Source organism: Balaenoptera acutorostrata, chromosome 19, assembly GCF_949987535.1.
Source record: "Balaenoptera acutorostrata chromosome 19, mBalAcu1.1, whole genome shotgun sequence".
NCBI lineage: Eukaryota > Metazoa > Chordata > Mammalia > Artiodactyla > Balaenopteridae > Balaenoptera > Balaenoptera acutorostrata.
Window position 1 is genome coordinate 58868002 of NC_080082.1, and position 15374 is coordinate 58883375.

The window sequence follows — 15374 nt, forward strand, 5'->3', positions numbered from 1 at the left end:
GGGTTAGTTGTGGAATATCAAGCTGGTAAACAGATTGGAACCAGGTCATCAGGGCCTTGAAGGCCAGACCCAGGGTCTGAGACTCCACTCTAGGGCGCTGGAGAGCCAAGGAGGGCACGGTCAGCTCTGGGTACAGAAAGGCCCTCTGGGGCTGTGTGGAGGCTGGGAGGCTGAGGAGGAGGCTGGGGCCTCCGCTGCGGGAATAGGAAGGAAGGGTGGCTGTCCTTCTCTGTTGGTCAACACCCCTCACCATGATCTCCCCTACCCTGAACCCCATGCCTTGCTCCTCCACTCTTTATTTCCTGAAGCCAAACTGTCCCTACACCTGGTCTTGAAACAGTCCCTCTCTTTTCCTAGAATGTGGTTGGAGGGAGCTCTCCCCTCCTGTGGATTGAGGTGAACTGATCTGAACTCCCATTAGCTAGGAAGTCCCTTGAGAAATCTACCCTGAGTCCGTCCTGCTGCAGGATCAGAAGAGAGAGGTCTCGAGGGCACGAAACCTCGGGGTCTGACATCTTCTCCCCTCTTCCCAACACCCACACACAGGTGATCTACATGGGCCGGAACCCCCGGGACGTGGTGGTCTCGCTCTATCACTACTCCAAGATCGCCAGGCAGTTGAAGGACCCTGGCACGCCTGACCAGTTCCTGAAGAACTTCCTCAAAGGCGAAGGTGAGGACTGGGGCAGAGTGAGGTGGGGGGAGCCCCTAGTGGACAGAGGAGGAATAAGAAGGAGCTGGGGAGAGGCAGGGATGGGGGGCTTGGAGGGAGGCCTCTAGCTCTAAGGGGCCAAAGCCTGGGGCCATGTGGGGCTAGTTGGGGGCCCTCTGAGCCCCAGCGGGGGGTGGCCCAGCTGCCCATCCCTCACCCTGCCTGCCTCTCTGCCCTCAGTGCAGTTCGGCTCCTGGTTCGACCACATTAAGGGCTGGATTCGGATGCAGGGCAAAGAGAACTTCTTGTTTATCACCTACGAGGAGCTGCAGCAGGTGATTCCCCCTCCCGCACCTCGACCCAGCGCCCCCTCACTCCTCCCTTCCTCACGCCCTCCAGCTCCCCTTCCCAGATGGCAGAGAGCTAAGGAGAAAAGGCAAGTGGGGAAGGAGGATCCGGAATGTGTGTGGGCACGATTTTCAGAACGGTGGTCAGGGGAGATCCATGGAACTATCTGGGGAAAAGTGTCTCAGGCAGAGGGAACAGCCAGTGCAAAGGCCCTGAGGTGAGAGTGTGATTGATGTGTTCCAAGGAGAGCAAAGAGGCTGGAGTGGCCAGAGCTGAGAGGGGGTGGGGAGGGAAATGAAGGCACAGAGGGGACGGGACCCACAGTGAGGATTTTGGCTTTTCTCTGAGTAGGTGGGAGCTACAGGTGGCCTCTGAGCAGGGGAGGTGATAGGTTAAATGAGACGATACAAAACTGTGACCCACGGGAAGTGATGATGGTTTCACTATGGTTGTGACCTGAAAGGCAGAGGGAAGCAGTGGAAGGAAACAGCCTTTGGAGGCAGACGGGGAGCTTGTCTGCACCCCGTCAAACATTCCCGGGGCAGGCACCTGGGAGAGAGAGGCCTTCTGGCTGGGGCAATCAGGAAGGGCTGCCTGGAAGAAGGGACCATGCAGAATGACTACGACTTTGCCCGGCTGTAAGGAGGACGCTGGGCTTCCAGATGGACCAATCCCCAGTGAACGTGTCCAACTCTTCTGTGTTCTTAACAAAGATCTGTTCTGAGAGGCTGGGAATCTAAGTGGTTCCCAATACATGTTCCTTCACCAACGGCCCCAGACACGTTCTCTTCCCGTGTGTGTATTTCATGTATTTTTCGTATCCTCCTTTTTGTTGATACTTTGTGTAGCAGAAAGAGCCTGGATTTTGGTGTTCAAAAAGCCGTTAAAATCCTCTTTAAAATCTCAGAGCCTCAGACGTCTCATCCTTAAAATGGGTGGAAAATGCTGGCTCAGAGGGTTGTTGTGAGGACCACAGTACCTGGCATTGGCATATTGTAACTGTCTGACAAGGTACAGCAAAGTGTTAGTATAGTGTGCCAAAGTAAGAGTAATTAGGTTCTGAGCAAGGGCCTATCTGATTAATAATAACCATAATAGCTAATATTTCCGCCTCTCAAGCTGCAAAATATGGTAATTTTTAAATGGTTCACCCCAATATTATTATTGCCCCCATTTTACAGAGGAGGAAAGTGGGGGCTTATAACCTCGAGAGAGTTGAGAAACTGCCTGAGGCACATAGCTCTCCACTGCAGACCCCATGGGTTTGGTTTATTTTTCCACCCTGGTAAATCTCTTTTGATGGAAAGATCTAGAAAAGATTTTGGCATCACCCCTCCCCTCTGTTTTCCATCAAGCTTTGTTCTCTGAACCAAAAACTGGGCCACACAGCCTGACCGAGCTTCTGGGCTGCCCCTGAGTGTGAGGAACTGCCAACATGTTAGAATTTCTGGGACACGTCAGTGGTTCAAGAGGATAAAGGGATGGAGGCTTATGAAACCAAGAATGACCTGGAAAATCAGGGCCGTGGGGTCGGTGGAACTGACCAGAAGGCTGACTGTGCCGGGCGCTGCATATCAGGGAAGTGAGGGAGATAGAAGAGAGGATTGTGGGCTTTGGGGACTCAAATCTGAGCTCCTCCTTGGCTGTGTGACCCTGGAAAGTGTCTTCCCCTCTCTGGGCCTCCATTTACTGATGGGGGTAATGACACCTCTCTGCCAGGCTATTGGGAGGATTGGCACAAATACGCATGAGGGGCTTGGACTAGAGATTGGTACGCAGTAGGTGCTTAATCCACAGTGACTTGAACCATCAGTCATGAGAGAGGTGATACTTGAGCTGCATCTGGATGGGTAAGTTTGCCAGGTGGAGAAGGGTGGTGCAGGGCATTCCTGGCAGCCCCGTGCCAAGGCCTGCAGGGAGGAAAGCGCAGGGAAGGAGAGGAAAGACCACGCCATGCCTGTCCTTAAAAGCCAGGCCTGGGGACTGGGGCCCTGGGAAGCCGCAGGAGGGCTGGGAGCAGGGGAGGAGCAGGGTCAGCTCTGTGTGTGAGGGACTGGAGGCAGGGAGGCCGGGGAGGAGGGTGAGGCGAGGCTCCAGAGGGAGCGGACAAGGCCTGGCCAGTGCTAGGGGCTGTGGGGACACAGAGGAGGGGATATGGCAGAGAGTTGAAGCAGGAGGGACGGGGCTGATGACTGACAGGGGCAAGAGGGGGAAGGGGCAAGGGGAGGTTAGGCCGGGCCAGGAGTCTGGCTCTGGGTGAATGACAGGGCTGTTCTGGGATGGGGACCTGAGGGGTGGGGGGGCAGGTTTGGGGCACAGACCAGTTGACACCTGTTTTAAACCTGAAAGAGGGTGACACTCCATAAGATGCTGGACTGACCTCTGCCCCCTGCTGTGACCTCTGACCCAGGCCCACCCCTTCCCTCCCACCCACAGAACCCTCCAAAACCCCAAACTGTCAAAAACCTTCAGAGGCCATAGCCCAACCCTTCGGCTTGGAGGTGAGGAAACTGAGGCAAAGAGGCAGAATCACCCAGATTCCAGGTCTGGGTTGGGAGTCAGGCATCCAAACTCTGGGACTGGTGCTCCTCCCTGGTCTGGGGTCCCCTCCCTCCGCTGGCTCATCCCCTGATCCCTCTCCCCTGCCCCCAGGATCTCCACAGCTCCGTGCAGCGCATCTGCCAGTTCCTGGGCCGGCCGCTGGGCGAGGAGGCGCTGGAGTCCGTCGTGGCGCACTCAGCCTTCAAAGCCATGAAGGCCAACACCATGTCCAACTTCTCCCTGCTGCCCCCCAGCCTGCTGGACCAGCGCCACGGTGCCTTCCTCCGGAAAGGTGAGGGGACTCTGGGGTTCCAAGCCCCATTAGGCCACTGCCTGGCTGTGTGTCTTGGGCAAGTGATTTAACCTCTCTGGGCCTGTTTCCCCGGCTGTTACATGGGGCTGCTCCAACAGAACAGCCTTCGTGGGGTCACTGTGGACCCACGAATCCACACACAGGGCTTAGCACGGGGCCTGGCACACAGCTGGTGCTGCGGATGTGCTTGCCGTCTCAGATCCACCACTCCCAGAGAGCTCCCCGTGGGAAGAAAACGCACCAAGGCGTTGCCATAGCCAGCTCTGAACACTATGAGGCTATCTGGAGTCCTTGTGAATCCTTCTTAGCATTAATGTTCACCCCAGAAATATTCAAGTGTTGGATTACAGGCTGAGGGTGGGAGTGTATTAGTTTTCTATTCCTGCTGGAACCAAATACCACAAACTTTGTGCCTTAAAACAACACACATTCAGGGCATTTCCTGGCAGTCCAGTGGTTAGGACTCACTGCCGTGGCCCAGGGGTTGGGGAACTAAGATCTCGCACGGCGCAGCCAAAAAAAGAAAAAAAAAAAAAAAAGAAAAGATTAGACACACACACACACACACACACACACACACACACATTCACTCCCTTACCATTCTGGATGTCAGAAGTCCAAAATCAGCCTCACTGGGCTAAAATTAAAGTGTCAGCACCGTGTTCTTTCTGGAGACTCTAGGGGAGAATTGGTTCCCTGCCTTTACAGTTTCCAGACCCGCCTGCATCCCTTGGCTCGTGGCCCCTTCCTCCACCTTCAAAAACATCTTCTACTCTCTGACGCTGACCCTCCTTCATCCTCTTATAAGGATGTTTGCCATTAAGCGTCAAGATCTTTAACTTAATCACATCTGCAAAGTCCCTTTTGCCATGTCAGGTCACATATTCATAGGTTCTAAGGGTTAGGTTGTGGACATCTTGGTGGGAGCTCATTATTCAGCCCACCACAGGGAGCCCCCCAGACCTCACTAGGGGTGTCATGTAATGTGGTGTATTTGCTAAAATTCAAAATACTGTGATCCACAGGGAGGGGGAAGGGTAAGCTGGGACGAAGTGAGAGAGTAGCATTGACATATATACACTACCAAATGTAAAATAGCTAGCTAGTGGGAAGCAGCTGCGTCGCACAGGGAGATCAGTTCTGTGCTTTGTGACCACCTAGAGGGGTGGGATAGGGAGGGTGAGAGGGAGGGGATATGGGGATATATGTATACATATAGCTGATTCACTTTGTTATACAGCAGAAACCAACACAACATTGTAAAGCATTTATACTCCAATAAAGATGTTAAAAAAAATACTGTGATCCAAATGACTTTGGCCCCAGGATTCCAGGTAAAGGCTGGTGGCCCTGGTTATCCCATGCGATAAGAAACTTGAGGGATCTGAGTGCTCACCTCGGGGCACAGAGAACTAGCAAAGTCACGCCCCTTACCTGCTCGGTTGCTGTGAGGGGCTAAGGAGTGAATCCTTGCAAACCGTCAGCATGATGCCAGGCACCCACTAAGTGCAGGGAAAGCCCTGGTTCCCAGTGTCAGAGCAATACTGAAGGTAGTGGAGGGCGCTGTAGGAACACTGGAGCGAGGAAGCCCTGTTCTAGCAAGGGAGGTGAGGGACAGGGCACAGGGGAGGTGATACAGGGGCTGGGAAGGATGTGCAGGAATGCTAGGTGAGGAGGCGGATATTCTGGGTAGAGATTTAAGAGGTCGGTGGAGGAAGGTAGGAGGTCTGCTGGAGGGAGGAGTAGGGCAGGAGGAAGCTGAGGGAGGGAGGGGGCAAGAATGGCGCCCAGGGGTCTGGCCAGGCGACTGGTGGCCAGTGTAAGTGTCAGCCATCATCACAGGAGGGAAAGGGGCAAAAATGGAGATGGAGGGGGGCGGGGGAAGGACAGCGCTTCTTGCAAAGGGAACGCCATAGGCAAAGGCCAGGAGGTGGGAAAGAAGGTGCTGGGATCTTGGGGGCGGGGGACGAGGCTCTGGATGCTCCTCACCTCGGCCGTCCCTCCCTTCCCTCCAGGGATCTGCGGTGACTGGAAGAACCATTTCACGGTGGCGCAGAGCGAAGCCTTCGACCGAGTCTACCGCGAGCGGATGCGGGGGCTGCCGACCTTCCCCTGGGACGTGGACCCCGAGGACGCCGGTCCGGACCCCGACCCCAGTCCCGACCCGAGTGCCAGCCCAGACCAGGCGTCCGAGCCACCCCACCCGTGACCCTGAGAATAAACGCATCGCTCGCTACTACCCCGGCTCCTCGATGCGTCGCGGAGGTGGCGTGCCGCAGGCGGGCGGCAGGGGGCGCGCGAGGGCGGACGGGGCGCCACTGCCGGCCACCGAGGCCGGGGTGGGGACCCGAGCAGGGCACCCAAGGCCTGGGGAGGGCGAGGTCCTCTAACCCACCTGGCACGCCAGTGGGGTCGGTGACTCAGAAGCCTCTCCCAGAGGCAAAGGTGGGGGCAGGGAGGCCAGCACTGGGCACCTGACTCCCCCAGGGGCAGGGTGCTGCGGCCCAGACTCCTGGATCCTTGGGAAGCAGAGTGATGGGGACCAGGACCCCTGGGTCCTTGGGGAGGAGGGTGCTGGGGCCCCGGACTCCTGGGTGTGAGGGAGTAGGGGGCCAGGTCTGGACTCCTGGGTCTCCCATGAGACTGTGCAAATGCAAGTTTCTGGCATGAAGCACCTTTATTCTGAGCAGAGGTAAAAGGCAGCCCTAACCGATCACCCCTTAGCGCCCACAAAACAGTTGCAGCACCTGCTGGGTCCCTCTCCATGGCCCTGACCTGTTCCCCAACAGGTGTGTCCTCACCGATTTCCAGTCCCTCATGATTCAGCTCGGCTCCCCGGGTCGGGTTCTCTCCTCTCCTCGGCCAGGCTCAGTTTACCCACAGCTCCTGAGCATGGCGGGTGCAGGAAGCCTCCCCTCAGCCCCAGGGACGCCCCGTCTTCACCCCACACAATGCCAGCATGGGGGCCACTCAGCCAGGCCTCTCCTCAGAGAAGTTCTGACCCGGCCGGAACTGGAAGTGTGCTGTTCTAGGATCCCAGCTAGTGGAGACCTTGTGCCCATTTTCTAGGCTGTGACAATGAGGTCTGGAGTGAGCACTGGGCTTGCCCAAGTTCTAGAACAAGTGAAAAGAAAAGAAAAATCCCTTCCACTTCCCAGACACTGAGGCCAGAAGCCTTGTTCAAGGTACAACAGTGAGGCAGGGGGCTTTGAGCGACAGTTGTCCGACCGTCTTGGGACGGGGCCAGCCCCATTTGGCTTTGGCTCCTGTCAGCGCCGCCCCCTGAGTCCTGGCTGGCCGGCCCGGTCTGGCTGCCGGATGCCTCTGGGTTCTGGGAGTTTGGAGGCAGTATCTTCACCAAACTGCCTTCGGGTCGGGGACAGATAGTGGAGGCGGCGGGCAGGGATGAGGGGCAAGGGGCCGCCCCGGGGCTGGAAGCGGGCCAGTGGACCGGAGTCCGCCTCACCACCGGGGCCCCCTCCAGCGCCCCGCTGCCTCATCAGGGCCTTGGCTGGGGTGTCCTTGGAGCCCCAGGACTTCTTGAGCTGTGGAGGGAAAGAGAGGGAGGTGAGAGGAGGCTCTTGGGGGCCCAGAGGAGGAAGGAGGTGAGACCGGAGGGAGGTGAGGACAGAGGGGAGGGTGTGAAACTCCGAGGGGGTCTCCAGAACCAGGAGGGAAGTGAGTGGGGAGGCGGGGGACGCCCAGACCTACAGAAGGGGCAAGGAGCTGCGTCCCCACGCGCAGATTTGCAGTGGGGGAGGAACAGGAAGCAGCCAGCAGCTTCATGGGGGGAGCAAATATTTGCCAAGGGAGTTGATGCTGGGTGAGGGCGGCTCAGGATTGGGTAGAAGTGAGGACCTGGCCCTTGCCCATCCCTCTTCTCCCTTTGACCCGGATGGAGGGAGGTGATTCCTGGGACTTTCTCCCTCACCCTCCAGAGAGGTGTTGAGCTCCCACTTAGCAGATGGGGAAACTGAGGCTCAGAGGGGGCACAGCTCACAGAGGAACTGACCCCAGGTCTGTCTGGATCCAGGGAAAATCCACTGGTTTCTCCCACGTGGCTCTGCTCTTACCCTCTCCATAGCCCACTTCACAGCTGAGGACACTGAGGCCCCGCCCAGGGTTCCCCAGAGAACTGGGGCAGGCTCTGCTGGAACTCCAGTGTCTAAGCAGCTGGGGGAAGAGAGGGGAGACCCCCCTGACCTTCCCTAATCCCCTCCCCAATACCCCTAGCACACTCGAATCCAGGAAGCCAGCGAGCAGAGCATTTAAAAGTTCTGCCTGGGAGGCAACCAGGGCTAAGGTCCAATTCCTCCCTGGTGCCTCAGTTTCCCCATGTGTGAAATGGGTGGGTGGAGAGCTGTAATCACATCCACCTCATAGGGTTACATTTAACCACCTCTGTGAAAGCGCTTGGCACAGGGCCTGGCACGTGGCAAGGTGCCCACAAAAGATCGTTGCTTCGACTTGGGCAAGTTAAACGCAACCTCTCTGAGCCTCAGCTTTCCCATCCGTAAAAGTGAGCATAATAAGAGTATCACTTCACTGCCCTGGGAGGATATCAGGAAATCAAAATAAATTCCATTTTGGGAACTTATTGTAATGATGGTGATTTTTCTATTTCTTTCGATTTCATTGACTCCTCCTCCCAAGCAAACTGAGGATGGGGACACTAGCTCAGCCCATTTCCTTGATGAGAACACTGAGGTTCAGAGAAGGCAAGTCTCCGCCTCCCACCCCCGGGCTCTCACAGTTGGTGTATCTTGCCAGGTTTCACACCGAGGGCTCTCGGGGTCTCTGCCCAGTGTTACCCGGCGCTCCCCTGCCCAGCACACAGTAGGGATACAGGAAGTGGACGATGCAATTATGAACACAGGGGAGGAGTTTTGCTTTCTCGCCCCCCACACCACCCCCCCGGGCCCAGGCACATCGCAGGCCCTCACATGCCTCTATTCTCTTCCAGCTATTCTCTCTCAGGCCAGCCACCAGGTCTCACCTCGTTGTCACCGTCACTAGAGCCTGACAGCTGGGACAGGCGGCTCAGGTCCCATAGGGAGCGGCTGGGCTGGGCCAGGGGGCCACTGGGGGTCCGGGCACGCTGTACACTCCTCAGGATGTCGCTAAGAGCTGGCCCTGGCTTGGCCAGGGTCTTCTGTCTGTCCCCCTCGAAGACTCGGCAGGCGGCCAGGCGGTGGGCCAGCGAGCCATCAGGCAGTGGTGGCGGCGACGGGGTCACGGAGCAGCGGCGGGCCACGCGATGCGGGCTGTAGGCCAGCTGCAGCCCCCCCAGGGCTCTGACAAAGGGACCCGGGGTGGGCGCGGGCGGGAGCGGCCAGGAGGCCGCATAGAGTGTCCGGAACTCTCGGCTGAAGGCATCGGCGATCTCACCGGTCAGCAGGGTCACCAGACCACGGTGCAGGCGTGAGTCACTCCATGTGAAGCTGGGGGGCACAGAGGTGGGGGTCAGGATCTCCAAGCAGCCCCAGAAGCCTGGTCTGGCCCCCATCACCAGGCCCCAACCTGGTCCCAGGGCAGGCTCTGTGACCTCAGCCAAGTCCTGCCATCCCTCTGGCCTCAACATGCACCTCTGTAGAATGGGAACAATGAAGTACCTACGCCAGAGGGTTGATGTGAAGACAACATGAGTTAACATACTTAAATGATCATCTGGAATCAGACTCAAGTTTAAACCTGGCCTCTGCCCTGTCCCCGTGGAGGGATGCCTCAGTTTCCCCCTCTGGAGAGAGATGGGATTCTGACACCCTCAGGGACTGAAGACTCAGCTGCTTCCTACAATGATTGCCATTTATTAAGTGCTTGCTGTGTGCCAGGCTCTAGGTGTGCCTGCTCCCTGCCTCAGTTTGTTCATCTGTAATATGGAGCTAAAACGTAGGAAGATTAGAATCAGAGAACATGGGTCAGGCCTCCTGCCCAGGGCCTGGTAGGTAGGTGCCCAGCATTAAAAGCTTGCAAGCCGTGGTGAGCTGTGCCCTTACTATCCCTGTGATCACAGTGGTTGTGATTTAAAGCATTGAGCACAGGTCTTGGTACACAGCAGGTGCTCAGTAAATGCTCTCTTTGGAATTAAATGAACCTGGACTCTCGTCCTGGCTCAGGGGACCTTGGACATATCAATTTCCCTTCCTGAGCTTCATTCGCTTTGCCCATCGGAAAAACAGGCTCGCCCTGGGCTGTGTATCTTGCACTCGGCGGGACAGCACCCAGTGCCCAGCAGAGCGGATGAGTTCGCAGTCGAGATGATGAAAGTTGGTCTGAGCTTCCTTACCTAGGCGGAGTGGCAGTGTCCTTGCTCCCGGGCAGGTCGGCCGGCCAGCCTGCCCCTCAGATTGTGACACCCCTCCCCCACCTATGACCTCACCCCCAGAGCAGCCAGTGGGAACCCTGGGTGGGGTCTGTGAGGTCACCCCATTCCGCTCCACAAAGTCTCTTGACAGGCAGCAGCCACTGGCTCGTCTCCATCCCGGGGGAGTTTCTGAGACCCTAGGACCGGAGAGCTGTGGTCACAACGGAGCTTCCAAGAGGGACGCGGAGCATTGGGAACCGAGGACACACCAGGTGCTGATCCTGGGAGACCAGAACCAGGGGTACAAGTCTTGCGGGCGTGAGGAGTGTCATTCAGCAGTTCCGGGAGGCCCAGGAAGCCTACGGCCTGGCTTGGGCACCGTCACCGCTGCCAGGCCACCATGGTCCTCGGCTGGCTGCTGCTTCTGGTGATGGCTCTGCCCCCAGGCACGACGGGCACCAAGGACTGCGTCTTCTGTGAGCTGACCGACTCCACGACCTGTCCCGGCATGCACATGCGCTGTGGCGATGACGAGGACTGCTTCACGGGCCACGGGGTGGCCCCCGGCATCAGCCCCATCATCAACAAAGGCTGCGTGCAGGCCACCTCGTGTGGCCACGAGGAGCCCGTCAGCTACATGGGTGTCACCTACAGCCTCACCACCAACTGTTGCACCGGCCGCCTGTGTAACGGGGCCCCCCACCCCGCAGGCGGCCAGATGGCAGGGGCCACCACCGGCCTGGTGCTGGGCGTGCCACTATTCCTCCGACATTTGCTGTGACCAACCTGGAGGGCAGGGCCCAGGACTGGTCTCCCGCCTGCACTGCCCCCCATGCCCCCTGCCTCCATCCCCTTCCCCTATCAAATGGCCAGAGGCCCTGGACAACCTCTTGTGGCCCTGGCCTCATCCACTCTAGGGCTGTCACCAGAGTCCAGGGCTCGGCGAGGCATCCTCAGGCCTGATTTAGTGGTGGGGAGCCTTGCCCGATGGGTTTGACTGTTCTACAGTATTTCACTGGTTCTAAGACGCGTATCTTTTCACATTTTGATCAGGATGCTTCTTTGCTTTGGTGGCACCTTAGAGTCTATGAAATATGGTAAAAAAAAGAAATAATAATAAACGACAGCTGACGTTTATGGAGCACTTCTTATGTTCCGTGCCAGGCGTCATTATCTCATTGAATCCCCAGGTGAAGCTGGGAACGTGGATTCTCCTCAAAACCTCCCAGTCTTGGGAATTCCCTGGCGGTCCAGTGGTTAGGACTCTGCACTTTCATTGCCGAGGGCCCGGGGTTCAATCCCTGGTTGGGGGACTAAGATCCCGCAAGCTGCGCGTTGCAGACAAAAAAAAGAAAAAAAAAAAACCAACCTCCCAGTCTCGATGCTAGCGGTTCTCAAAATGTGGTCCCTGAACAAGCAGCCTCAGTATCATCAACTGGGAACTTATTAGAAATGCCAATTCTCGGGCCCCATCCCAGCCTGGCTGTAAAGGAGCGGGGCTCAGAAATCTGTTTGCTTTTTTTTTTTAACAAGTCGTCCAGGTGATTCTGATGCCTGCTCAAGGTTCAGAGCCACCAGCCTAGAGCAAAGGTAATCAAGTGGGCACTTCTGCCCCTCGGGGGACACCGGGCAAAGTCTGGAGACGGTTTGCGTAGTCGTACTGGGGGAAGGGGGAACGCTACCAGCATCTCCTGGGTAGAGGGCAGTTCAGCCCAGGAAAGCCCCCCCCCCCCACAGCACAGAGTCATCCGGCCCCAAATGTGAGTAGTACCTCTGTTGAGAAACCTTGCTGTAGACGCACTAACTGAACCATCCCATTGTCTAGAGGGCGAAACTGGGGCACAAAGAGGGGAAGTCAGTTATGCAAAGTCACACAGCCAGTAACTGTCCGAGCTAGGATTTGACCCCAGGCCCTCTGACCCGGAGTCCACGTGCCTCCTGACATGCTGTTCCCAGGAAGTAAATGCTGCTATTTTCACACTTTCCAGATGGGAAAACTGAGGTTCAGAGTGGGGAAGGCATCAGCCCAATGTCACAGAACTAAGGAGTCACGGAGCCAGGTTCCAGGGTCAATCAGACCCCAAAGAGAGCAGAGGAGGGACATGAGATGGTCTGAGGGCTGGGCCATTTGCATACCAGCTCTGATTTTTGTACAGATGCTCAGAGAGGTGGAGTTACTCACCCAAAGCAGAACTCAGACTTCAATCCAGGTCCCCCTGGTTTGGAAACTCCCACACACCAAGTGAGAGCCCAGTTTTCCAGATGAGGAAACACAGGGGTCACAGAGATGAAGACTTACCCCCAGGCCACTAAACAGCCCAGCAGCAGGGCCAGTGCCAGACTGTTCTGCCACAGGACACCTTCTCTCCCGAGCAGGGGGTTTAGACCCATTTTACAGATGAGGAGAGAGAGTCTGGGAAAGGGGATGCCAACTGCTGTCTGAAGCCACTGAGGGAGAGTTGGGGACAGGAGACCGGGCAGTGTGGTGAGGGGGGGTAGCCGCACCTGTAGGATCCTGAGATGACCCTCTCGCCGTCCAGCAGCACAAACTTTTCCCGCACGTTGCCGCTCACCTGCCGACGCCAGCGGCTCTGGAAACTGCAGCCCCGCACGACTCGGATGTCCAGGTTCTGGGGTGGGGGAGGCACACCTTTGCTCAGGCCGACCCCCCAGACCTCCACCCAGTGCTGAGGGCTCAGGATCCCTCCAGGCTGGTCCTACCTAGGTGGCCCATGACTCTCTGGAAGGTTCTGTCCCAGCTTCCCCAGGGCCTCAGGGGTCTGTTGCAGATATTCCTGACTCAGAGAGACCCCATGAGAAGGCTCACCCCAGTTTGCCCCCCTGTCATGGGCATCACATCTCAGGGGACCCTCTCAGCTGGCATCCACCTCGATGACCCAGGACCCCATGGAAGGGTCTTCGCCTGATGCTCCCAGTGCCAGGGCCTTGGGGACTCAGGGGTCCCTCCTGCCAGGCCCCTACCTCAGTGGCCCAGGGGTTCACCCCCAGCTGCTGGGCCAGCGTCAGGAAGGCAGGCAGCTGCTGACGGTCCAGGAGCAGGTAGACAGGCACCCAGCGGCGTGTGGCAGCATCCACCAGGTCCGAAAGCAGGTCTGGGTCAGTGAAGATGTCCATGACCACGGCCACCAGCTGAGGGTGGGGAGAGGGGCTGTGGGTGGAGCCTAGGGCTCAGGGGGACAGTCAGAGGGTGAGGTGCTCTGGAGAGCTTAAGGGCCCAGTCTCCACGGGATGTTCAGGGAACCTGAGCGGGAGACCCCCCAGACATGTACTACTGCTCATGCAGCGCCTATGTGTGAATGAGAAGAAAACAGCCCTTCCTCGAGACCCACACCTCTAACTGCTTGAAAACTGTCCTCATAAATCACATGTCTGCAACGGTATCCCTTGAGCTGTGACACTACTACATGGCTGCTCTGCTCCAGGGGTCAGTGGGCTGGAGGCCCTTGCAGGGCACTGTGGGCAGCTGCCCACCTGGGTCCTCAGGAGGGATGACCTGCCAGGCCACCAAGGCGAGCTCTGGGGACTGGGGGGGTGCTGAAGGCCTGGATCTTGCAGGCAGAAAAAGGTAGTAGTGATGAACCCTGACTCACTGGCCAGACAGCCTTGGTTCAGATCCCCACTCGGCCACATACAGGCAAGAGACAACATGCCATGCCTCAGTTTCCCTATCTCCTCAATGGGTACATGAAGTCTCAACCTCACAGGGTCCTCCTGAGGATTAGGCGGGTTAACTCATATAAAGCACTTAGCACGGACGCAGTAACAGAAAAATTGTTAAAGAATGGGGGGACTTCCCTGGTGGCGCAGTGGTTAAGAATCGCCTGCCAATGCAGGGGACACGGGTTCGAGCCCTGGTCTGGGAAGAGCCCACATGCCACAGAGCAACTAAGCCTGTGAGCCACAACTACTGAGCCCACGTGCCACAACTACTGAAGCCCGCACGCCTAGAGCCCGTGCTCTGCAACAAGAGAAGCCACCGCAATGAGAAGCCCGCGCACCGCAACGAAGAGTAGCCCCTGCTCACCACAGCTAGGGAAAGCCCGCGCGCAGCAACGAAGACCCAATGCAGCCGAAAATAAAATTAAATAAATAAATAAAATATGTAACTAAATAAACTGTTAAAAAAAAAAAAAGGGCCGTCCAGGGGGTGCTGCAGGGGAGACATCTGGGCCCTCCCCGAAAGGAGGATGGAGACCTCCACCCTGGTGGTGGAGGTGGTAGCGGAGATGACTGAGACCAGGGGGGTCATAATTAGGTCCAAGGGCCATGGATGCCTAAGGCACCCAGGTCCTGGGGAGAAGGTGGGACCCCCCCATATGTAAGAGGGAGAGGATGAGATCTGGGGGGTGTGGATGCCCAGGTCCTGGGGGCTGGGAGGTGTGGATTCCTGGCTTCCAGGGCTGTGGACACACAAGTTCCAGGAGGGCACAGCTCAGAATGCCTGGCTCCCAAGGGATGTGTACTCACTCCCACATCTGGGGGCTGGCACGTGGGGATGACCGGGTCTGGGGAAGGGACGCTAGGCCCCTGAGGCCCCCACCTTGTGGGCGGCCTGGACTTCCTGGCGCACCAGCTCCTTGAGGGACGGTTGGCCCTCGCCAGGTGGCTGGGTGTACAGCTGTGCCCGGGTGATACCCTTCCATGCTGAGTCCTCCGGCCAGCCCAGCCGCAGCATGGGCACCGGCTCCTCTGAGTGTCCAGGCCAGTAGGTCAGGCTGCCCAAGTCCCCATCGGTGGCGGTGGGTCCCTCTGCTGCCCTGCTGGGCTCCTGCTTCGCTGCTGTCCAGTCCTCAGCCGTTGCCACCAGGCCCCGGAGCTCATCTCCACTCAGGAAGGGCCGCAGCCCCTCGCGCTGCACGCAGGCCTCAAACGCCTCTGCGCCCTGGCTCAGCAGAGCCTCCAGCGCCAGCCTCTGGCCCTCGGAATACAGGAAGCTGGGAGTGGCCTCGGTCAGGGGCAGCTGCCCGGCCCCTGACTCCATTCCTTCCAGGGCTGCCAGCTGGGAGGCTGCCATCAGGCCGTTCAGGTGGGAGGATGGAGAGTCTGAATGTCCAAGGGCTTGGCTGTCTCTGGGCACTGAGCATCTGGGGGTCTCCCGACAGAGTCTGTGCGGCCGTGCAAGGCGACCAGGACAGCCCTAAGTCCAAATGGCTCCCTGCACTGTCCCTGGCTTGCCGTCCTGATACTCAGACTGC

General features: G+C 57.8%; 3 protein-coding genes across 3 annotated transcripts in view; 2 read left to right on the plus strand and 1 right to left on the minus strand.

Annotated features, from left to right (window-relative positions):
* SULT2B1 (sulfotransferase family 2B member 1) overlaps positions 1–6064 on the plus strand; it is a 33874-nt gene extending 27810 nt beyond the window's left edge. The window contains exons 4-7 of the mRNA XM_007168223.2: positions 547–673; positions 893–987; positions 3653–3833; positions 5870–6064. Coding sequence (XP_007168285.1) covers positions 547–673; positions 893–987; positions 3653–3833; positions 5870–6063 — 597 coding nt within the window. The 3' untranslated portion in view covers position 6064. The remainder of the gene's footprint in view (positions 1–546; positions 674–892; positions 988–3652; positions 3834–5869) is intronic.
* Positions 6065–7123: 1059 nt separating this feature from the next.
* Positions 7124–15193, minus strand: FAM83E (family with sequence similarity 83 member E). The gene is made up of 5 exons (XM_057533729.1): positions 14720–15193; positions 13141–13308; positions 12664–12788; positions 8851–9295; positions 7124–7399 (listed from the first exon to the last, which is right to left on the minus strand). The coding sequence occupies exons 1-5, from the start codon at positions 15191–15193 to the stop codon at positions 7124–7126; spliced, it is 1488 nt and encodes a 495-aa protein (XP_057389712.1).
* On the plus strand, positions 10559–10939 carry SPACA4 (sperm acrosome associated 4). The gene has a single exon (XM_007168224.2). The coding sequence runs from the start codon at positions 10559–10561 to the stop codon at positions 10937–10939; it is 381 nt and encodes a 126-aa protein (XP_007168286.1).
* Positions 15194–15374: the final 181 nt, after the last annotated feature.

What these genes read in the sequence shown, in the direction of transcription:
- SPACA4 (XM_007168224.2), top strand. Translation starts at nt 10,559, where the DNA reads ATGGTCCTCGGCTGGCTGCTGCTTCTGGTGATGGCTCTGCCCCCAGGC.
- FAM83E (XM_057533729.1), bottom strand. Translation starts at nt 15,193, where the DNA reads ATGGCAGCCTCCCAGCTGGCAGCCCTGGAAGGAATGGAGTCAGGGGCC. An exon ending in AAGTCCAGGCCGCCCACAAG is followed by an intron (nt 13,309 to 14,719) that starts GTGGGGGCCTCA and finishes CCCCACCCTCAG; the next exon opens with CTGGTGGCCGTGGTCATGGA. An exon ending in GTCATCTCAGGATCCTACAG is followed by an intron (nt 9,296 to 12,663) that starts GTGCGGCTACCC and finishes TGTGCCCCCCAG; the next exon opens with CTTCACATGGAGTGACTCAC.